This window comes from Tachysurus vachellii, chromosome 16 (genome assembly GCF_030014155.1).
Source record: "Tachysurus vachellii isolate PV-2020 chromosome 16, HZAU_Pvac_v1, whole genome shotgun sequence".
Lineage (NCBI taxonomy): Eukaryota > Metazoa > Chordata > Actinopteri > Siluriformes > Bagridae > Tachysurus > Tachysurus vachellii.
This window is the reverse complement of record NC_083475.1, coordinates 9423879-9448866: the sequence shown is the minus strand read 5'-3', so window position 1 is coordinate 9448866 and position 24988 is coordinate 9423879. Positions and strand designations below refer to the sequence as shown.

The window sequence follows — 24988 nt, the reverse complement described above, 5'->3', positions numbered from 1 at the left end:
ACTGTAAAAATGAAAGCAAGCACAGTGGAAAAATCACAGAGTACTTCAGCCTAGAGATTCTGTATAAAACTACACAAGATTTTAAATACATTACTGACCAGAAGCAGTGCTGTATATATACACAACTTGTTAACTTTTGTATGAACAATAATTAAAAGAAGCAACACTTTTATTACAATTCATTATAGTTTCTAAAAGTAAATTTGCCATGCTTTATACCTTTGTGAAAGACTAATACTTTATTAAAAGAACAGAAAGATTCAAGAAACGTTTGTAGGTGAATAAAGTCGAAGTCTAATCCGCTACTAAACTCAAATAACCCAGTAACCCAATTCATACAAAACAAAAAAACACAGTGTGCATAAAATAAAGCTGTAATAATGTATTAATGGCTAATAATAAGTAAGGCCACCCTTTGCCTTCAAAACAACTTTAATCCTTCTTGGAATGCTGTTACTGTGATTTAGCCACAAAATTCAAGGCTATTTTTCATGTGGTCGTGTCTCAAGTTTTGCTTAACTCTACAAATTTTCCTGTTGAAGTCCTAATTTGTGTGTGTTTATATGTCCTTTTTTGCATAATTTACAACTTAACTTTGATAGACTGCAAAAGGTGCTAAGATTGAAATAAATGCCTTTAGCTGTGTGAGTGCATGTTTCTATGCTGTATATGTGTGTTCACATGTATGTCCATGTTCTCAGGTTAAGAATCGACACATCTTTATTTGCAACACAGTAAAATAAGAACAAATCCATAACATTTAAGATAAAATGTTTTTAAATCTTTATATGTTTTAGAATCGAGGCTGTGCTTTTCATATGTGTTCATGTGTAAATCCTGTACATATATACACTGTGTACTTAGTTTACATGTTTATTTAGGTGTAGTAAGAGATCACAAACCTCAGGGTAAAAATAATCATTACTTAACTGTATACAGTAAATATATCTCATTTTGTAATTGAATAACTATGTGCTTACATCTCCTTTGTCGTCTGCCATTTCAATGTAGATTACACTGCAAAAACTGCTTGGATTTGAATACTTTTCATCTTTAGCCGAGTGATATTTTGCATGGTTTATGCTGTTGTGTGTTTGGAGGAAATGTACTTCTTGACTCCACCTCCAGTTCTGCACACGTGCAAGTGCACTCAGGCTTCACAAACTCACTCAGCTTCACACAGTGCAAGACAAGTTCACCAGCTTTCCAAAACACTGGGAGCTTCTCGGAGAGCATTCCTGTTGGTAGGTACTGGTTTGCCATTTTCTTTGGCTTTTCATCTGCAGTGCTGTAAATGCACTGTATAATTTTGTACGAACAGCTTACAAACAGAGATTAGATGGCTGTTAGAATTAATGCTGAGTGTAAAGTATATTGAGGCATTTTGTGTTGTGTAGAAAATTGAGTTAGAATTCAACGTTATAGGGAAAATAAAAATCTCCACGAAGCTGACAGTTTATCGGTTGTACTAGTCGAAGTAATAAGCTGGCAGCTAAGTACAGATGATATGTAACAGGTTCTCTCCAGCAGCATCACTTACAGGAAACTGCAGGAAACCACATAAACATCACAAAACTTAAAAAAAAAGCTTCTTTACTCCAAAGCTCTTGCGGTCTGTTATGTGTATGAACTGGGTCGGTCTTAAAGACAATAGCACATATTAAATGCTCTTTATATGGAAATGTTTTGCTTTAAGTCTTTAATATGAGAACTGAATCATTTTTAGCTGAGTTGTAAGGTGTTCAGATTGAATCATTTAACACTGTAAGTGTGGGCTATTTAAAACACAGGGCTCAAGAGCTCAGGAAGACAAGAAGTCCAGATTTTCCACGTGTACTTCAGTCTTAACCATCAGGAAATTCTATCTTTAAAATCCTGAAAATGTTGTATTTCTGGAACGCTGTGTCAAGACAGAGAGCAGATTATGTGTGGAGACAGAAAATAGACGTAGTGATACAACTTGTGCTGTGTGGCTGTCTGTTTTACCAACATCTTTGTCATTATCAGTTAATTGTAAACAATTATCTGGGTGAGATGTATGGTCACGCTTAGACCCAATCATCTGTGTTCTTATTAAAAGAAACAACTTGCATCTTGGATATTTTGTCTAGAATACTAGACAAAATAACTAGAGACAACTAGAATACTAGACAAAATAACAGTTAGACAGTTTGCTATCACACCCCCTCCCTACATTCCTACAGACTAAACACCGAATCTGTAACAACATTATTATTATTATTTATATAACAAGGATCATCAAGAAATCCTAAATGTGGATGTATAACTATATCCTCAACATTATTTGTAAAATACTCATACTCTCTTAATCTCAAATCATCAAATTATTGACACCAAGAGAACGCACCAGACGTTAGTGGGATGCACGTTATATAAATGACAGGTGGAGTATTATTTACAGTGTATGACAATGCAGTGCAATTTATTCTTTGGATGTTCATCTAACAGGTTGCATCCTAGTTCATTTACTGTTTTTGAAATGATAACATGTCGGGTTTGGGTTAAGGTAGATAAATATAAATATTTGTCTGTCTGTCTGAATTTAATTAGATCTTTCTGCTACACACTTATGTAACATGACATTGTTTGTACATATATTTCAGCCTGGGTACGTATAAAGATATTTTCATGTCAGTTTCAGGATTTACGCATCTCCACAGATTCTTTAAACGTAAAAACAAATTGATGAATGTAAAAAATGTCTTTGTATTTATGTATATTTTTTTTTTTTTGCCCAAAGTGTTAGTCAAAGAACTGAGTCGCTTTTCATCAGGAACTGGGTCTTGATCCTTTGAAAAAATCTTTGAACTTTTGAACATGGAACAATTCATTTCTCAAACTGTTCATCAAAGCAAGTCAAACGTAGTTTCCATCCACTTTTTTCCTCAAACTTTAAATTAGTAAATGTTTTCTCCATCAGACTTTCTTGATCTCCATGGTACCATGGTAAATCTCTATATCAGTGCTTTTACCTGTATTTTACTGCTAATAGAATAAAAGTCGTTACCCTGTACACAAAGTGCTGATGTGATCGTATGTGGTCAGAGTAAGCTAAGCATGACTCAAAAGTCTCTCACATTATATGTCAAAACATCTTATGATTGTATCACAGTGAGTAACATGATCGCTCATTTGAGGTACAGATCTAAAAAGTCATAGCTTACTGTAGCTTTAAAGTGGAGACATTTTATGGCAGAGCTGACACACTGCTGACTCCATCACAACACTCTCACAAACTTTGGAAATGTAGCAAAACCCAATTCTCTTTCACATCCACCCACACAGGCACAACACTGCAGTTACTGAGTCTTGATGCCACTCTTGTTCTTGCGTGTAGTTTGCATGTGTTGCATGTAATATTCTACTGAAGCTGCTGTTTTGAAGCCTTGGCACTTTGTATGGAAAGTGGAGTCTAAAAGTCATAGTGAAAATGCTTATATTCTTTTCTAATTTAATGCAACAATTTTCATTCCAAATTATATTATATACAACGATTTTTTAGGATTGGGTTCGTCCTATTTTTGCTTTAATGACAGTGAACACTCGAGTTGGTATGGATTTCAATCCATTTTAGATCAACTCCATCAGTGTCGTCTGATCACACACTTCGGTATAAGAGATTAGACATAAAGAAAACCTGAGCTGTTACAGTAAGTCAGACAATATCACACCATTGCTTACATTTAAACATGGAGCTAGAAATAGTGCACAGCCTTGAATATCAAATATATAACTAACTAGGGATTTAAAGTGTCTATCTATCTATCTATCTATCTATCTATCTATCTATCTATCTATCTATCTATCTATCTATCTATCTATCTAGGGTTGGAGCTAGAAATAGTGAAGTGTCTTGAATGTATATATACATATCTATAGCTAGATAGATACTTTATTAATCTCAGTGGGAAATTCAGTATATACTAAGTTTTATATACAAAATAAATATATAAATAAATAAATTCCTATTTATTTATTCCTATTCAAATAATTCCTTTATAAATACATTTCTCAAATTCTAAATTAAATATCTTTTTTTGGAGAACACTGTACAGTATATGGAGAGGATGATAAATTGACTTGACATACATAAAATTACACTATGTAACCTGCACTATAGATATCTGTATCTGTTTATTGCTCCCAGAAATATTCACAGCTGGGTGTATAGATTTACAACCAAAGTACGGCATAAAGAGTTATTTAAAAAATAACAGTGACAGCATTGATAGTAATGGCAGCACTGACAGCATGTTATCAATAAATGCTGTAAAAGCATCACACAGCGTGGTCTTTGTTTGTCCTGTGATATTTGTGTCTGAGCACTTACTCATGCCCATGTAAAAAAAAAAATAACAAATTTTTACTATTACACAATAATGCAAATGACAAAAACAATTCTGAAAGTCAAAAATAAAGTATGACTTAGTAGGTCTGAGGTAATTCTTTTTCAGTGAAGTTACTAATAGACTGAGAAGCAAGGTTATGTTGTGATAGGCCAAATGGCATGTGTGTGCTTGCGTATGAGTGTTTGTTATTTGATGAAAGAGGTTATTGGTGTTTGATCCCTACTGGAACATTTGACCTGGAGGATTAGTGCTGGACTTCACACACCTTAAAGCATTTGATGAAATATTGAATATAGCACTGAGAAGGGCAGAAAAGGTCTAATTACAGAGCCATGACATTATGGCTCCTATTTGCTCTTTTTCTCTCTCTTCTGCTCCAGCTCTGAATCACTTATCTAATATATCCGTGCCTGTCTGGCAAAGGAAGTGTGTATTTTGAATTATTGCATTAAGACAGGAAGTGGCAGACATCAAGACACTTACGGTCTCGCAGCGTGAAAATGTTATACAAGGCAAACCATCTAGATGTAAAATAAACTGAGCACCACATTAGATGTCAGAAGTTGGAGACGTCAAAAAGTGGTCCGCCCACAGAAAGTGTGAATGTGTGTATGGGCATGCATGTGTGTGGGTGCTAATGCCTGTGAGCCTCCAAGACTCCCACACAGTACATACTACTGTGCGTATGCGTTTGATTTCTGCTCTTCACATCCTCCAACTATTTAGGGAGCCTAGTATGATTGGGGATTATCAGTCTAATGTAATGTATGAAGTTCACTGCTTATACCCTGGAGATATACATGAGGTGTTCAGAGATGAACAAAGTAGTGCTGTGGGTAATAGAATAACCAGCCTGGTCTTTGGACCTGGCTAGATTTGGGAAGATTACATTTTTATGTATTTATTTTTTGCAAATGCTATTTACCCAAAACAACTTTTGAGATTAGCAGGTGAGTGTTAATGGTCCAGATTACTGCTTCATAAGTAGGCTGGAGTCCTCACCGCTGAGCCGGTATCTGATGTAGCAGCTAGATATAGGGCAGCTTTAGAGGTTTTATTTCACTGCTACTAGTCCTTATATGTGTGTGTTTGTGGGTGTGTGTGTGTGGGTGTGTGTGTGTGTGTGTAAAATAATGCATAGGTTATTATGTTTAAGTAGTATTTTGAAGTATTCATACTTTTCTAGCGCTGGTTAAATGCAATACTTAGTTCTCTTAACTACATTTTCAAGTAGCTACAATTCTCAGTCTTTTTCTGAGTATCCAGCTAGTGACTGTATTAGGCTCCATCGAATTTTATGTAGAAGGCCAATCTGTCATCTGCAATATTCTCATACTGCATATTGTAGTCAATGCTATTGCGATCAGTGTATGTCTGAACACGGATGTCACCAGATTGCAGTGTGGAACTTGAGAATAGGTGTTTCTTGCTTTAGATGTTTATATATTGGAGTAAACAAAGAGAGGTATGAATTGAGACATCTCTGTTGCATGCTGTTGTATGTTTAATTTATATTTTTTTCTTAATATTTAACAATAACTGGTTATATTAACTAAATTAGCCTCTTTGTTAATGTAACATTAGATCAATTCCACTAGCTAACATACCTGACTTGTCAGCAAGACAAATTGTAGCTAATGCTAATGGTCATTTCATAGCAAATTTCTTAGCATTATTCATGACCACCAAGCCTACAGATATTAAATTATGTTTTCAGGCAAAACTTCACAGCTGCTTATAACAGCTTTACATTAGCAATAGACATGAGTTAAAAAACACATTTAAATGAAGCAGCATGTTAGTTTCACTTGAGTGCATTTTAGCCGGAAATGTTCACTTTTAAGATTTTTGCACAGAAGTCACTTTCATTTAACTATAATATCTTAGTACTTTTTTCCATACCTGTATGAGTAGAAACTAAAAAGTTATCTCTGGACACAAAAACGAAACCTGGGTAATTAGCTGCATTTGTGCCAAAGGTATATACTGTATATCTTATTTTTGGTTGCTTTTTAATTGCAGAGCTATGTGGTTGTGTGTCCCTGATGTTCTAATACAAATGGATGGAAAGTTTAAAGGGCTTCAATTAGGTGACATAGATCACTAGATAAGAGCTCTCAACACTGTCGTGCTCATTCGGGTGTTAAATGTAAACCAAACATTTCCACTGCTGTATATGTGGTGTTGTGTGTAGAGGATAACGTGTAGTCATGCATAAACAGCTGTGCAGGGAAAAAAGTTAGATGGTCAGAGGGCAAACTTTAGTCTGGGTGGTAGTTTAGTATTACACTTCTATAAATATCTCTCTCTCTTCTCTCTCTCTCTCTCTCTCTCTCTCTCTCTCTCTCTCTCTCTTTGCTGACTTTCTAACCTGTATTCTCTGTTACACTCTCAATGAACCAAGCAGATTTTTCAACATATTACTTAGGGTTAATCAGCCTTTATAGGTAAGCTCTTTAAAATCATTAATCAACCAATAATGTCTTTGTGTGCTTTATTTCGGAGAAGCAAGCATGGTTTTGTATACATGGACAGTGTATGCAGTCATTCTAAAAGGTAATCTAGAATTGGCCTTTTGTTTGTTAAATGTTTGTCTTTGTGAAAATTACTGTTCCTGTTCCTGCGGCACTGTTACAAATAAAGAACTCCAAGGCTTTAAGCAGATTAGCAATGCTAGTTTAATTTTTTTAATACCGAACGAAGGGATACAAACCTACAATTTAACCGTGTTGTACCAAATTGTATGATTTTGTCATATTAGGTGTACGTTATGTTGTCTTTTGTTTGGATTGCTGGATGTACATTGTACAATATACATTTCAAACATAGTATTTAAAATGTACAATATACATTTCAAACATAGTATTTAAAAGTTTTCTCTTTTTGTTTCATAAAATAATGTGCAATGTTAAGGCAAAAGAAACAAAAAACGTACTAAAATGTACTAAAATGCAAATGTAAGACTAGAAAATAAGGAGTTTTTCTTGCCAACTCACTTTCTTGGCAAATCCATATGTAGGAAAATTTTGTATGAGCTGTTTTTAGTTACTCTACTAACATAAATAACCAACTTTTTGTGAGCTCTGTCAGTATTATAGTCACCATCCAAAGTACAAAACAAAATGAAGTAATGCGAGCAGTGGCATGGATAAAAGACCATCTCATGTAGAGACCTGAGTTCAGTTCACACCATTAAAAAAGGCAGTAGCTGTGACTGAATTCTTTGTTCCTTTTAATCAATACGTGTTTGTTGCCATTTCAGGTTTTGAACTTTACTGATATAATGAAGGTCTCATTCAATAATTATTAAATTAGTTGTTTGTTATCAATCTGATTATAATAAAAGATCATAGTCAGGATGGATACAATGGATGTAATGGATTGCACTTGAGGCTCTCCTTTATTCGGATAAGATATGATTAAAACAGAAACCTGCACTTTTATTCAAGAGCAAAGGGTAGCACTTATTTTCTACAGTTCAGTGTAGAAGATCAACAACCTGCGAGGCGACTGTTGCCAATCATCTCATGAACTAGCTTTAAGTTATATGTTAACAGTTTATGATTACTGTTGCTTTCTAACTCTATACACATTATATAGAGTTTTAACTTGTGTCTTTTTTTTACCATAGGACTGTTTACTTTACTAGATGATCTATAGATTATTATATTGTCCATTTTGTTTTCCTCTTGATATTTAGTAGATCATATAGTATGTAGATATATATTGCTGTCAAAATTTCAAATATATGTAGACTATGATACACTATATGAATCAGTTGATCAGCTGCCTTATAATGATTTATTCATATACAGTGGAACATATATAGTTTTTGAGTGTATGAATTCTATGAAGCATATATAAATATTCTGTTTGCAAACCGCTTGCTTAATTCTTATTACAAATAACAAACTCAATGTATACACATCTTGTAGCAAAGGTTTTAAGCAACTAACATCTGATACTAACACAGTTAGCATATTGTATTTGTGTAATGTTCTACTATGGTTAAAAATAATTATAAAGCCCAATGCAACGCTGAATCTATTTTCCCATTTTTCAGGATTCTCTGCAGATAAAGAAAGGCAGATTGAGATCTGTGGAGCTACTCCTCAGAGCTCTGACCATCCCTTTCTCTACACAAATCTCCCCAACACAGAAGGGCACAGAGGCGGATCAGAAGCTGACATTTTATAAACTTTTACACACATCCACACACCCACACCTTCTCCCAGTCCAGCATAAGAGTTACTCTTGGAGGGGTCGCGGTTCTCTGGCAGTTCTCTGAGCTCAGAAATACACATGTGCACAGATGCTCCCACACACTCTCTTGTAGGTGTTTTTACTGTATTAAGAAGTTGTTCGAAAAATATCTTTATCTTCTGCTGGAATCTTTTTGCGTTACATAAATCCAAGAATGGACTTTACTGGCATCATCAAGATTATTTGAAGGGTACTGCTGTGATCTTCTCTGCTAAGGGAATTTGACAAAATACACACCATTTAATGCTATAGAGAGAAGCTGAGTGTGTGTGAGATCATGTCTCCGTTTTTGAGGATCGGCTTCTCCAGCTTCGAGATGGACCCAGGACTCGCTTACCATGAGGAGGTGCTCAACCCATACTGTGCTGTCTACATGAAGGAGTCTGTAGAGACAGGTATGACTGTGTGTGTGTGTGTGTGTGTGTGTGTGTGTGTGTGTGTGTGTGTGTGTGTGTGTGTTTGGGCATGTGTATACACACAAGTTGAGACTGTGACCAAATAAGACCTGTTTTTCACAACTAAGGTCAACTATTGTTAGTGTTAGATTTCGGTATGAATAGGGCATTACAGGTAGACATAGCTGCATTTATAATTATGTCAAAGTGTGTGTTTGAGTGTGCGTTTGAGTTTTGAACCTAATATAAAGACGTATACACTGATTTTTAGGGTGCAAGGGCTCATTGAGTGGTATGAAGGTTATTTCAATATAATGTACTCTCCAGCCACTTCATTAGGTACTGCTCATTTCATACTTATCCAGTTTTAATATTCAACATTAAATCAGGGGGGAAATGTGCTGTAAGAGACTTTGACCATGTCATGGTTGTCAGTGCAGACAGGTTGTTTTTGAGTATCTCACAAACAGATCTTTTGGGATATAGTATGCAGGTATCTAAAGTTTACACAGTCATGTTATCTCAAACCAGTTGAACAAGTGTGTGAGATTCTACTAGACAAGCACTGTCAAACTCCATCACCTGAACGTCAGATGAGGGAGTATCTTTGGACAGAATGGTGTTTATCCATCCATCCAGTACAGCTGCAGAGACTTGTACAAGTTCTTCCATGGAGCAGGGGCTGAGCACATTTTGCTTCTTTTTCCTTTTATTTGTCAGTGTCTGTAGAGTTTGTGTACACACAACTTGCATGTATACATTTTTTTTATAATAATAAGTATAATAATAACACTGTATCTATACCTGCCATGAAACCTAGTGGAAATAAGCTCAATAATAGAAGATAATAGATAATAAAAGTAAATAAATTGCAGGTTTGTTTGTTTTTGGCAGCACATACAAAGAGTTTGCCCTCGTTACTGACTGAATGGACCTAGGTTCAGCTAGTTTCTGTTTCTTAGTATATTAAACCCACATGAACATATCATTTTTTCAGTTCTGTAATCCACCTGCAACAGAAATGCAAGCCAGGTCCAGCCAAGGCATCTTTTTTGGTTTTCTGTTTTCTATATAACTTTATACTTTTCTATTTCCTCAAAGTCTGTCTAACTGTCCTGTGATGTAGCATGAGCAGCCGTTTGAAAAGATGCTTCACATCCCTCTGAGGAAGCATGGGTTAGGCTTCACCCTCGCTGACACATAACTGTCATGTGATGTGGAAAGTTAGCTTGTGGGTGGAAATTAGAAAATGACCAACGTGAGGGGGATGGGGGAACAATCAAAAATCAGTTTCAAGTTTAGTTTTAAATTTGAAATCAACTAAAATAAGTAAGAAACACAGATAAAATAATAAAATTTTATTTGCAATGGTCATATGAAATCTGCTACAAGATATTAAACAGGGACCAGGCATTATCTTGATAAAATACTGACTCTGTTCCTAACAATATTAATACTTTGTTCTCATCAAATAACTGGATGCCTGCACTGTACAGCAAATGTAAGATCGTGGCAAATAAATATAATAATAATATATTAATAACAATTAATACTACTACTACTACTACTAATAATAATAATAATAATAATAATAATAATAATAATAATAATAATAATAATAAAGACCCTACCCACTTATAGATCTCATTGGGCTACAATAATTAATAAAACATAACAAATGAAGAATAATTTGTATTTTGTAATAGTAAACATATAAGTATATAACACATAAGTTAATTAAAGTTTTGTAGGTTACACAGGTTACAATTTCTCTTGCGATCGATAGAACTCTATCTATCTATCTATCTATCTATCTATCTATCTATCTATCTATCTATCTAGCTATCTATTTACTGTATCTATCTATCTATCTATCTATCTATCTATCTATCTATCTTTTGGTTTATTAATATAAAATGTATAAAACTACTGAATGCTTTTCATATCAAAACAATGAAAATATCGATCATGGTCTTAGAATTGTAATATCCCATGACACAACGTCAAAAAGCTGATATCTGCAAAAACCTTTCCTCCCCCTTTTTCATTTCTCATGATAGGTCACTGATCACACACAACTGTTTTATGTTACACCTCACTAGCTCCTATTTAAGTTCTGGTTTCTCTGTGTTTCTTTGTCAAGATCTTGTTATGGTGTTTGTCTTGTGCACCACTCTCTTTGCTCATAGTCATTGTTTTTGGCTTGTTTTATGTTTTTTTCTTGTTTGCAGTTGTGTATCCACCTTCACATCTCTTTCCTGACACCACTGCATTGTATTCACATCATTTGTAAAGATATACCTAAAACTGTAAAGTCTAAAGCATTAAAACGAACACACTAGACACGATATACAGTACTCATGCTGAATTCAATATTCCACAAAAACATTTGGATTAATTAACAAGCAGATTATCTGATTTAACCGCAGGTTTACCGCTGATTTAATATTCCATATTAGTAACACTCAGAGGGACTCCTAAGCTTGGGAAATTCCCCTGTAAGTCAGAGTAGGTCAGTCTCAGCATTTTGATATTTGTTTTGATGCTGAAACAAGTCAAGTGACAGAAACCAATGAAATTAGACTGAGAGAAAAAAGTTACGTTTAGTATAAGGGGTCATCAAGCAATGAGAAACAGTTTATATTGTATGTGCATTTTGTGTGGATTTACAATAGGTTTGCATGGAAGGAAAAAAGTTTAAATTTCCATACCATGCCATGGATTCCATGACATTTAATAAATGTTGACATAATTGTATTTTGTATAATCGTTGTTGATTCATCAGCTATACATTGATGCCGTGAATCTCCTGTTCATCTACATACCATAATTGCTCTATAGGATTTAGACTTAATTGCAGTTACATTCACGTTTACAGATTTTGGCAGACACACTTATCCAGCACAACATACAACAGTGCTTTGAAGTCTCTATCATGAAAACATTAACACGGGGTCACAAGGATACAGACAAAATAAAACAGAGAAAATAAGTGCTAGTTTAAGTATTTCCAGAAAATGTAGGTTTTCAGTCATCATTTCACAAGTCCACAAGTTCTCGGCGTCAAGTTCATGGTACCAGTTTAAATGTTGAGATGATTTGTACTTTGTTTTATGGCACATTATTATTAACAGGCCTAATGTATATGCCAGTATTGGGAAACATTTCCCACACCATTACACCACCAGCCTGTACTGCTTGACATGAGTGGAAACATGATTTTTTTCTTCTAGCCTATCCACCTCGACACAGCACACACACACACACACACACACACACACACACACACACACACACACACACACACACACACACACACACACACACACACCTGAGTGTAATTTAGCACATTCAATTCACCTACTGTATTACCATGTTGTAAGAAGGTCAGAGGGAACTGAAGAACTCACAGTAAACCCACAAACACATGACAAGGACATACACAGGAATTCCTCATAGACAATAACCCGAGCTAACCATTGAACCATGAAGCTCGAATTTGAGCTTTCACATAAGCTGTATGTCTGAATACAAACTAAATAAATACAAGACATGACATTATGTAAGTGAGATTATTTATATAATCTCTTGTCTTTTTCATGCATAGGCAAGACTGACCTTCAAATAATAACTGAACTGTAATACTGTTATAACAAAGACACCACCAGAGAGCTGTGCTGATTTACTGTTTATGTGTTTTCTTCAGAAAAGGGTCAGATGTATAAGCAGAAGCGGCCCACAATGTACCCTCCGTGGAGCAGCACATTTGATGCCCATGTTCACAAAGGAAGAGTGATGCACGTGGTGGTGAAAGACAAAACAGCTGAGTTGAAGACAGAGGCTACGGTTATGCTGGACACACTCGCGTCCCGTTGCAAAAAGGAGAATGGCAAGCTTGAAATCTGGGTAAGTGTGTGTGTGAGTGTGTATGTGTGTGTAAAGAGGATTGAAATGCTAACAAAAGGTCAAATTTGTCATCCTGATTAGTGACAGAGATCATTTTTCCCCCCTTAGCAGTTCTGCAAACAATTTTAAGATGAAAAAAGTTCAGTTATTGGAAATAATTTGAAAAACTGCTTTTACAAAGTAATTCCAGATTTTTTCCACGTGTAAAAGAGTTATTGTTAATGAATCTTAAATTGTACACATTTTTGTAAATAATATGTTTGCTACTGTACACGTCAACCAGTGGCTGAATTACCTGTAACTTCTGAATGGATTGATAGATTCTAATGAAATCTGAAAATAACACTGCATAGCTTCATAATAATATGTCACTGCAAACATAACACAATCATTTGTGTATTTTATGCTTGCTTGTTCTTTTGAATACGATCTTCCTGTGTTAACAAAGGTGGAACTAAAGCCACAGGGTCGCCTGCTTATGGAAGCACGCTATTTCCTAGAAAAAAAGGGTGAGTCTGTCTGGTACCCGAAATTTTTGTACCTACACATACTTGCCTAGTGGGTTAGAAAACTGAATAAGTAACGATGACTGTATACTGACTACATCTGCTACTACAGAAGCAACTCATGAAAATTGTGGCAGCCAGAGGGTTAAGATGAACAATCACTATGAATTCAACTAATTTTCTCTGTACCTTGTTCACTCTTTAATGCAAATTGGGCTTTTTCTGTAGCTAGCTAACTACACCAGGTTACGTATGTAACCCGGTTCCCTGAGAAGAGAACGAGACGCTGCGTCAGGGCTGACGCTATGGGAATGCTTTTGTGAGGAAGTTGTGTCTGAAGATTTGTGTGCACACGCCAATTTAATGGCAAGGAAGGACACATGACGAAGTTATCACGTGCCAGTAAGTCCATATAAGGGCGTCTAGTCTCATTAATCCAGCTAATATTTGTCTGAAGGAAGCGCGAGAGGACGCCTGGGCGTGGCCAGCGAGGCAGCGTCTCGTTCCCTTCTCAGGGAACCGGGTTACATACGTAACCTGGTGTAGTTCCCTTTCGAGGGAACTTGACGCTGCGTCAGGTCTGACGCTAGGGGAACACCAATACCCATGCCGCCACGCACCGGTCGATGACCAGAGGCCGTGAGAGAGCACGAGCAGACTGGGAACAGACCATAAATGGCCCTGCAGGACCTGGGACCCTGGGGAAGTTCTAAAACCTGATATAGGTGTGCAGAGAGGACCAAACTGCCGCAGCACAAATATCTTCAAGGGGGAAACCCCTGGCCAAGACACTGGACGAGGCAATACCCCTAGTAGAGTGAGCCCTGATGCCAAAAGGCAAGGCAAGACCGAACACCTCATAGGCCTGAGTAATGGCCTAAACTACCCAGTGAGCTAGGCACTGTTTGGAAACCGGATTACACCTATTCTGGCCCCCAAAACAGACAAAAAGGGCGGAGGAGTTACGCCACAAGCTAGAGCGGTGGACATAAGTCGTCAAGGCTCTTACTGGGCAAAGCAAATGCAGCCTCTCCTATTCCGGTGACTCATGGGGCAGGGGACAGTAGGCCTGCAGGATGACTGGACAACCCGCCATCCTGGGCACCTTAGGGACATTCTAGGCAGACAGGTGCGATCGACAAGGCCTGCAAATCACTTACTCTCTTGAGAGAGGCCAAGGCTAGGAGCAGAGACAACTTCAGGGTCAGAAGCTTCTCAGAGACTGACTCCATGGGCTCAAAGGGGGCTTCCACCACAGAGAGGTCCCAGGAAGGAAGGGGCGGTCTACAGGAAGGCCCCAGCCGCCTGACACCATGCAGAAAGCAAGAGACCAGAGGGTGCCAACCCAAAGCGCGTAACCACTTCGTCACGTGTTCTTCTCGAGCTTCAGACACATCTTTCTCACAAAAGCATTTCCATAGCGTCAGCCCTGGCGCAGCTTCAACTTCCATCAAATGGGAACTAAAATAGTAATAGCGGTAGTAGAAATGGTATCTAGCTGGCTACAGTAGCTATGTAGCTATCTAGCAATCTCCTAATTCATATCAGATAAAATAATTACATTTATATTAAATGTTCTAAAGATTCTCAGATCTCAGTTCAGTGTAGAAATTGCACTGCACAAGGCTTTATACTTAGAAATAATGGACTTAAAATCAAATAAATAGAGACATAATGTTCCTACATCAAATGCTACTCAATACCTAAAGTGAAACACATTCTGTACAGAGCACAGGGAGCACGTCAAGGGAATAAATTATGCGGTACATGGTTTGAAACTGCTGACATTATTAATTGAAAAATACAGCCTTATTTTGCAAGACAAAACCTGAAATTTATAATCTTTTTATTGATGATTGCACAGTTTATGCAGCTGTGTATTTCTATTTTAGAAGCCCATAGTCTCACTGTATGAGTGTGTAAATGTATGGTTTTTTTCTTTAGATGCAGGTCATGGTGAGGGAGATGGAGATGAAGAGCCTGCGCAAGAGGGAGAGGGGATGTTTGCGCTGCATCAACGTCGTGGTGCGATCAAACAAGCCAAAGTCCACATGGTGAAATGTCATGAGTTCACAGCCACTTTTTTCCCACAACCAACCTTCTGCTCGGTCTGCAAGGAGTTTGTCTGGTACGGCCACAGACTGTTTCTACAAAGTTGGAAGAACACATTTGTATGGAATGTCTTGTGATCCTGTAGCAAAGAAAGCTTACAGAAAGCATATCTCGCATCAGTGTTTCTAATGTTTGTAACGATTGTTAAATAAAACATTGTTAGAAATCACTTTACGGAGTAGCATTTTGGGGGGCACGGTGGCTTAGTGGTTAGCACGTTCGCCTCACACCTCCAGGGTTGGGGGTTCGATTCCCACCTCCGCCTTGTGTGTGTGGAGTTTGCATGTTCTCCCCGTGCCTCGGGGGTTTCCTCCGGGTACTCCGGTTTCCTCCCCCAGTCCAAAGACATGCATGGTAGGTTGATTGGCATCATTGGAAAATTGTCCGTAGTGTGTGAGTGCGTGAGTGAATGAGAGTGTGTGTGTGCCCTGCGATGGGTTGGCACTCCGTCCAGGGTGTATCCTGCCTTAATGCCCGATGACGCCTGAGATAGGCACAGGCTCCCCATGACCCGAGGTAGTTCGGATAAGCGGTAGAAAATGAGAGAGAGAGAGAGAAAGAGAGAGAGAGAGAGAGAGAGAGAGAGAGAGAGAGAGAGAGAGAGAGAGAGAGAGAGAGAGAGAGAGAGAGAAAAGCATATTGCTGCAATGGACAGCCTAATAATAGGAAAGACTCAATTAAATAAAATAGCATGTGTATACACCTCAATCAGAATGCAGTTAGCTGGGGATTAAAGAGATACATACTGGGTGATGATCTTTTTTTTGTTTTGTTTTGTTTTATTTTGTTTTTTTATGGCTGTTATCTTAATCTCTTATGTTTTTTTTTCTCTCATCGTTTCATTTGCAGTGAATCGTTTGCATCGTTTCATTTGCATGTGATGGAGCACATTTATGAAGAAAAATGAAGATAAAAGTTAAATAATTTTATTTATTGCATGTTAAATAACTGGTTAATGTTTAGAATAATTTTATGGTCTGCCACTATTTAGTGAGATGGTACTTGATGGATGATCCATGCTTCAATAAATGAAAAACGATTGTGAGTCAAGGGCAGAAGGATGTTTATTAGCAGTAATAACCTGCGCTCTACTCTCTCTCTCTCTCTCTCTCTCTCTCTCTTTCTTTCTCTCTCAGGGGTCTGAATAAACAGGGATATCAATGTCGACGTGAGTATACAGAGTGTTCTGCATTTTAAAAGACTTTCATAAAGATTTTTTTATAAATACTCTTATTCTCTCCCTTTCTTTTTCTATAATGTGCTTTAGAATGCAACGCTGCCATCCATAAGAAGTGCATTGACAAAGTTATTGCCAAATGTACAGGTTCAGCCATTAACAGCAAAGAAACAATGGTAATTCTTTTATTCATTTAGTTTAACCTGCTTGTTTATTAAGACCTCTGTCTTCAGTCAGATGACTCCAGAGCTCAGTTAATGGAGAACAGAAGTGTGGTCTGTTGATTAATTTTGTTTCACATCCTGTAAAATGAAGTCATAGTTATCTGCAGTTAGCATTGTTGTATCATGTGTTTGCAACTATGACAGCTTTGTTAGGGGAAGGAAAAGTGTTTATGGAATAAAATATGATATGGTGTGATGTAATAGGAAAATAATCCATGGCGGGGTGGTGTGTGTGTGTGACCTTTTTATTAGTTACTATTAGTCGTTCTCTTTCCTAATATAACAATCTAACATAATAAAGGAAAAAGAAAATAAAAGAAGAAGATGAAGCCTTTATTTGTCATGTATACTGTGAAATTCTTCGCTTCGCATATTCCAGCTTAGAAAATTGGGGTCAGAGCACAGGGTCTTGTTCAAGGGCGAACTTGCTCAACAGTACAAGCTGTGGTTTAAACCCTTGACCCTTCATTAGTAACTCAGACCCTTAAGTGTTTGAGCCACTAATTTAAAACCCTTCTTCAGTGAAAAATGTGTTGACCGTAGACTCTGACGAACGCTTATAATAAGTCCTAACATAACAAATAGCTTTTTCAAATCAATGATTAAACATTTTGATGGTTAAATAACCTGCTTTTTTCATTTGTTTTTTATTAGTCTTTCATTACACATAGCATCCGCTATACAAGTCCCTGTGAACGAGATGTTACTATGGACTGATAAATAAACCTTAGCATTTAAATTACAACTGAAACCAATGCCATGCCGTTATAGAAAATTAAACAACATCACCATCATATTTGGAAATGTATCAGTGTTGTGGTTCACAATATGCATTATTTAATATATAAGTAAAATGTGGATAAAAATATAAGAATTTCCAGTAAATCTTAGTACTCAATCTGTGTCTGCTTCAGATCCATAAAGAGCGGTTTAAGATCGACATGCCACACCGCTTTAAAGTGTATAACTATAAAAGCCCGACCTTCTGTGAGCATTGTGGAACATTGCTTTGGGGATTGGCACGCCAAGGCCTCAAATGTGAAGGTGAGAGATCACATGACACTACAGAACAATATCAGAAGTCATGTGACCCCTTAGGGTCAGACTGAACTAAGAGGACACCAAAACTATTCATTCCCTTGTTGTTTTCACTATATAGCAATAGACATCTCTTTACATTATATAGCAATACTGAACAAATGTATGACCAGTAAAGCTTAACGTCAGCTAAATGATCAGTGGTATTTATTAAGCAGAAGACAATCTTCTTATATTGATTTAAAGTATGTTGTATGTTTTAAATACATGTTTCAGTTTAGCGTTATGTCTCGTAAAGTTAAATTTGAGTTACGTTGGTGTTTGGAATGTAATCAGAATGTACTTTTATTTGGACTTTTTAAAGCACCTTTAAGAGTTGATTTGCATAAACATTTAAGAACATTTGTAAGTAAAAGCAAAAAGAAAAGGAGAACAGAGAAATGTTTGTGAGCCAGAAATGATATCTTGTTAAATTGTCATTGTGTGTATATTTTCTCTGCAGAATGTGGCATGAATGTTCATCACAAATGTCAAAAGAAAGTGGCAAACTTGTGCGGCGTCAACCAGAAGCTCATGGCCGAGGCTCTGGCTATGATTGAGAGCACTCAACAGGTTGAACGTTATATTCATTTTCATCACAATTTTTTTTTACACAGATTTAAAAATATACCTAAATATCAAATGAGTAATTATATGCTGTATATAAATAAATAAATAAATAAATACTGTATGTGTTGGTGTGTGTCACAGGCCCGAAGCTCCAGAGATAATGATATAATAGGGCGTGGGGGACCAGTAGGTTTAGGACAAGCCGGAGTCGTCAGAGAGCCCTCGGGCTTTGTGCCACCTCTACCAACCCACACTCCAACCTCTGCTCCAGCACCGCCACTGCCACGCAAAGGTAACACACACGGTAGGAAAATTATCAGCAGTGCTACGGCATACCTATATACCCATAAGACAACCAATATGATAACCAACAGCATGTGTAGGGTAGAGAAAGGGACTACACAGATACTTAAGAATAAAAACAGGAATTCACACAAAAATTTGAGTTAATTTTGAAAAATTATTTTGATTCAAAATAATTGTTTTTATTGTTAGCTTCATGTGAGAGAAACACTCCCATCAAGTGTTCACATACACAACTACACACAGCCTAAATTACACAACCAGCTTATTATTACACAACTTTACTTCCACTTGAGAATACGGTAATCTACATCTGTTTTTTGTAACGCAATGCAATATGTATAGAGTTCATACCACATGAGACAACACTGTTATATATTATTAGGAATCTAAGAAGGAAGAGAAACTGGAGGAGGTTTAATGCTGAGACGTGATGTGTGGCAAAGAAAATTTCCGTCTAATTCCCGAGCTTGAATGTCCAGCTTCTATGTCCAGCTTCTGTATTTTCTACCACTTATGCTGAATTACACATCTGATGGGAAATTCCCTTTAGGAGATCTACTCATGTCATTTCATGTCAATACACCTGATCTTCCTCTTCTTTAAATCACTGATGACTACAAACAACAAAAGCAATAACGTGTAAACGTCTGTAGAATGTTGAGCTATTCAAATTCTTTTGCCAAGTAAAATATTCGATCAGGTAATCTTACTCCTGCTTCAGGATTTAGCCATTTAGTGTTTTAATATTCAACTTGTTTTCCAATACAACACTCATTCGGAATGTGCACTTTTGTGTGGGCTTGTGCCAAAAAGGGCTTTTTTTTTTCTCAACACAAGCTAGGAAAAAAAAAAAACGTCCTTTCTAAAATATTATAGCTAATCCCAAAATAATAAATAAAATAAAATTAATTATTTTCCATTTAGTTTGTTATTTCTAAATATTATTTGGGAAAAGTATTTATAATCTGGTTCACCTTTCTGTAGCTTCAGTTAAGTAAATTGAACTTATAAAAATAAGTAGGGGACACGGTGGCTTAGTGGTTAGCACGTTCGCCTCACACCTCCAGGTTTGGGGTTCAATTCCCGCCTCCGCCTTGTGTGTGGAGTTTGCATGTTCTCCCCGTGCCTCGGGGGTTTCCTCCGGGTACTCCGGTTTCCTCCCCCGGTCCAAAGACATGCATGGTAGGTTGATTGGCATCTCTGGAAAATTGTCCGTAGTGTGTGATTGTGTGAGTGAATGAGAGTGTGTGTGTGCCCTGTGATGTGTTGGCAGTCCGTCCAGGGTGTATCCTGCCTCGATGCCCAATGACGCCTGAGATTGGCACAGGCTCCCCATGACCCGAGGTAGTTTGGATAAGCGGTAGAAAATGAATGAATGAATAAATAAGTATGATAGCCAATTACAAATCACCACTTTTTTCTGTTTAAGGTATAGTTTTGTTGAAAAGTGACTCCTGCAATGTTCGGAATGAGTGAATGTTGAATAAATACACCACGGCCTAAAATTGAATAAGGAGAACTCAAACGCCTAAAAATAAACAAAATGATAGTAAAATAAGAAATGTTCTGAGGCTTTGATTCAATAGGCATTAATGTTGTGGTGTAGTGCAGCACGAGTAAACTGAATCTATATTTGTGTGCCACATACAGAGCAGCCGGGTGTAGCCTGGAATGCACCGTTAGAGGGTAATAGTCTCAGGCTCAGTGAAGATTCAGAGCCATTGTATGCTGTCCCACACAAAGAGCACCACAAAGTCTCTCTGGATGACTTCACCCTGCACAAGATGCTAGGAAAGGGCAGCTTTGGCAAGGTATATTTATAGATTTTATTGAGGTTTGAGTTTCATATTTAATAAAAAAAAATGTAATGCACTTTAACTTTGCACCTACATTTGATGTCTTTGTGCGTGTTTTCGTAGGTGTTTCTTGCCGAACTGAAAACCACAGGGAAGTTCTTTGCAGTGAAGGCTCTAAAGAAAGACGTGGTCCTGATGGACGATGACGTGGAGTGCACTATGGTCGAGAGGAGAGTTCTGTCTCTTGCCTGGGAACATCCCTTCCTCACACACCTCTACTGCACCTTTCAGACTAAGGTAAGACTGATAAATACAGTCAAACAACACTGTAGATTTCTGTGTGATATTAATCTATTTGATTTTGGGGATATTCCAAATAGGAGAATCTGTTCTTTGTGATGGAGTATCTAAATGGAGGAGATTTAATGTTCCATATCCAGTCTTGCCACAGATTTGATCTCCCACGCTCCACGTGAGACAATCATGCTTATCCTACTGTATACGTACACAAAAACACTTGAAAAAAAAAATTCACTATTCAGCATAACTATTTTTCATCTCTTCTTTACTCTCTCTGTCATCAAAATATTAGGTTCTATGCTGCTGAGATCATCTGTGGACTGCAGTTTCTACATTTAAGAGGCATTGTGTATCGGTAATCACAATAAACTTGGTCACATGTCAGAATTAAAACTGTTTGAGCTACAGTATGCACAAGGATTTAGCATTGTGTTATTTTTTTGCAGGGATCTAAAGTTGGATAATATCCTGCTCGATATCGATGGTCACATTAAGATTGCAGACTTTGGGATGTGTAAGGAGAACATGCTTGGGGAAGCTCGAACCTCCACCTTCTGTGGAACTCCAGATTACATCGCACCAGAGGTGAAGCCTCATCTTGCCACTAGTAGTTTTTATATATTGTTAAAGCTCTAGATAAGCACATGTATCTGACCAGCTGATCATCACAGTCATTGTGGAAAACTGGAAACACAGAAATGTCCAGAATGCCTTTGTTGCTCTATTATCTACATATAAATTATGGGAAGTCGTGGCCTAATTGTTAGAGAGTCTGACTCCTAACCTAAGGTTGTGGGTTCGAGTCTCTGCCGGCCACGACTGAGGTGCCCTTGAGCAAGGCACTGAACTCCCCAACTGCTCCCCGGGCGCCGCAGCATAAATGGCTGCCCACTGCTCCGGGTGTGTGTTCACGGTGTGTGTGTGTTCACTGCTGTGTGTGTGCACTTTGGATGGGTTAAACGCAGATTACAAATTCTGAGTATGGGTCACCGTACTTAGCTGTATGTCACTTCACTTCACTTTCTTTGTACAATTTATAATTAAATTATGGCATTATGTCTTCAGGTGCATCATCAAATTGCCATTGGGGCTGCTGGTTTTTAATCCTAATGAAACTTTTAAGTTAAAACAGACAGGTAAGCACTCCAGATAAAAACTGATTATTCTGCCCTGCTTTAGATTTTGCTTGGGCAGAAATATGGCACCTCAGTGGACTGGTGGTCATTTGGAGTCCTACTGTATGAGATGCTGATTGGTCAATCACCGTTCCACGGGCATGATGAGGAGGAACTGTTCCAGTCCATCCGCACTGATGACCCTTGTTACCCACGCTGGCTGACCAGAGATGCTCGAGATATTCTCATTAAGGTATTAAAATTGTTAAACTCAACTGTCAGTAATTATGTATGTAATTTTAGATGTTTAAGAAATAATTCTACGTCAAACACCAGCATGGGGAAGAATGAGATCTGTTAGACAATTATTTAACTGTGACTTTAACCAACCCACCTTGCAACAACGACCATGCCACAGGTAAAAATCACTTGACATGAGTGGTGGAAGAAGGGTGAAATGACTCCCTAATTGTTTTTTAACGGTTTGTTTACAGCTCTTCGTTAGGGAGCCAGAGCGGAGACTGGGTGTGAAGGGAAATATCCGACAACATCCTTTCTTTAGGGACACTGACTGGAATGCACTGGAAAAGCGGCAAATAGAGCCACCATTCAAACCCACTGTGGTAAGCTTAAAACTCCTTTTAAGTCACGAAGTCACGAAGTCACGAAGTCAGTGCTGCATGCACGTTTAAATCTCCCACTAAGAGTCAATGCCACAGTCCATAGTGCTTCTCTCATTGATCTCTACTTTGCGTAGTCCCCAATCACATCTACCACCTTCCACTCTCCCTCCACCCAACCATCACACTCAGTGAAGCTGGTTGATATCATTTCAGGCTCTTTAGTAAGAGGAATATGAGGAAACATGCTGGTCCTACCTGTGTCAATCCTGCCACCCTACGACACTGTGCAGATCAATTAGAATTGATCTGTATTCACCTTGATTTTATTTAATACCTCCTTTCAGTTATACAGGGTCCCAGACTGCTTTAATGTTTTTTGTATCACTTCAATTCTCAAGAAGGACAAGATAATAGAAGTGAACAGAACTTTTTAGCATTGACATGAGCCATCTTGACAACATCTGAGCACCCAGTACTGTCAGGCCCCCGGATACGGTGGGAAGGAGACAGACCCGTAGGCAGGATAGCTTCAAATGAAAGGGGTTTAATACAGTAGGGAAACAAACAGACATCCACACGACACGGGGAACTAACGGAAATTACACTAATGAATCCGCGCTGCCATTGGCAACGCGGCTCACATATATACATACACAGACAATCACAGGATGGGAAACAGGTGAGGAGACAGGGAGGAGCAGACAAAGGCGGGGCAGACACGTGACAATAATAAAAACATTAGCACGTGTCCTAAGGTCCGCGCAGATCCCTGACAAGTACTTAGTCAACTAAAGTCAATTACTGACTCATTCCTCAACTCTGAACTATTTGCCTAGGCAAACAGGCAAACTGCACTGTCAAAGTGCTTTTTTATAGTTTTAGTTTTATGTTGTACTTACTTGCACTTGTTACCTAATCCCTTGTCTACTGTCACATTTTAGTATCATTTGCAATTAGTATCAATTATCTGACTACTACATTATTTACTATTTACTATTTTATTATTATTTACTGCCACTGACTGCTGTTTTTAATTAAATTTGCCTATATTTGTCTGGAGGGTGCAACCACAGTCACTCTGTGGACAAGATTAAACAACCCTATATAAACAGTTTACACTACAAACTACACTACAACAGCAGTTGATAGCACAAATGTTAATGGTCTTGTTACTCTCTGTTTGTAGAAATCACCAAGTGACTGCAGTAACTTTGATAAGGAGTTCATTAACGAGAAGCCTCGGCTATCGTGTGCCGATCGGACGCTCATCAACAGTGTGGACCAGACTATGTTCAAGAACTTCTCCTTTATTAACCCTGGAATGGCTCGCCTTAAGAACACCTGAAAGATGTGCACACACACACACACACACACACACACACACACACACTCACAGAAGTTATGTAATAAAGTAAAATCCGTAAAGCAAGTACTATACTATAGTAGCTTTATCTGATGTTGTAGGTTGTCTAAACCATTCCACATACTTGCACTAATAAAAACATGCAATTTGTATGCATGCACATGTGGATTATAGAATTCGTTTCAGCTCTGTGTGTACTAACATATAAAAATACAGCTGAGTATGTGTGGATCTGTGTGTGAAAGAGATTATATTTTTAATCGCAGAGCCCATGTGATTAATTGCTATTGTCATTAGACAATTATTTGTTGTAAATGTTGTTTTAACATGAGATAATGGAGTGTTGACATTGGTGAAATGTTGTGACACATCAATATTGCAGTGATGAAGGTATTTTAAGAAACCTGTAAAGAATATAGTCTACAAATAAAAACCAAAATATATGAATGTATATGGATGAAAGGATATATGGATTTACTCATATAGGCATATTCCTTTGATTTTTATTATACTGCTAAAACGTTTGCTAGTTTAAGTTAAAAAAAAAAAAAGGCAATTATTAGTAATAATTTACAAAGATCTTGAGCTGTCATGAAGCATGTTGTCATGAAGCAGCTGCACAGAAATATGAATATAGCTGTAGATTTAGTTCCTTAATCATCATCATAATAATAATAATAATAATAATAATAATAATAATAATAAAAATAATAATAATAGGGGGACACGGTCGCTTAGTGGTTAGCACGATCGCCTCACACCTCCAGGGTTGGGGGTTCGATTCCCGCCTCCGTCTTGTCAGTGTGGAGTTTGCATGTTCTCCCTGTGCCTGGGGGGTTTCCTCCGGGTACTCCGGTTTCCTCCCCCGGTCCAAAGACATGCATG

At 37.6% G+C, this 24988-nt stretch overlaps 1 protein-coding gene across 2 annotated transcripts; it reads left to right on the top strand.

Moving 5' to 3' along the window:
• Positions 1–1144: 1144 nt before the first annotated feature.
• prkcq (protein kinase C, theta) lies at positions 1145–24554 on the top strand. 2 transcript variants are annotated; one of them, XM_060889603.1, is made up of 18 exons: positions 1145–1244; positions 8434–9028; positions 12735–12934; positions 13383–13443; positions 15385–15568; positions 16689–16720; positions 16820–16905; positions 17868–17997; positions 18494–18603; positions 18742–18892; positions 20557–20717; positions 20826–20999; positions 21083–21174; positions 21295–21357; positions 21449–21587; positions 22182–22370; positions 22612–22740; positions 23927–24554. In XM_060889603.1, the coding sequence occupies exons 2-18, from the start codon at positions 8911–8913 to the stop codon at positions 24083–24085; spliced, it is 2178 nt and encodes a 725-aa protein (XP_060745586.1). In that variant the 5' UTR covers positions 1145–1244; positions 8434–8910; the 3' UTR covers positions 24086–24554. The 2 variants fall into 2 exon arrangements, with proteins under 2 accessions (XP_060745586.1, XP_060745585.1); XM_060889602.1 differs by having other exon boundaries at positions 18742–18904.
• Positions 24555–24988: the final 434 nt, after the last annotated feature.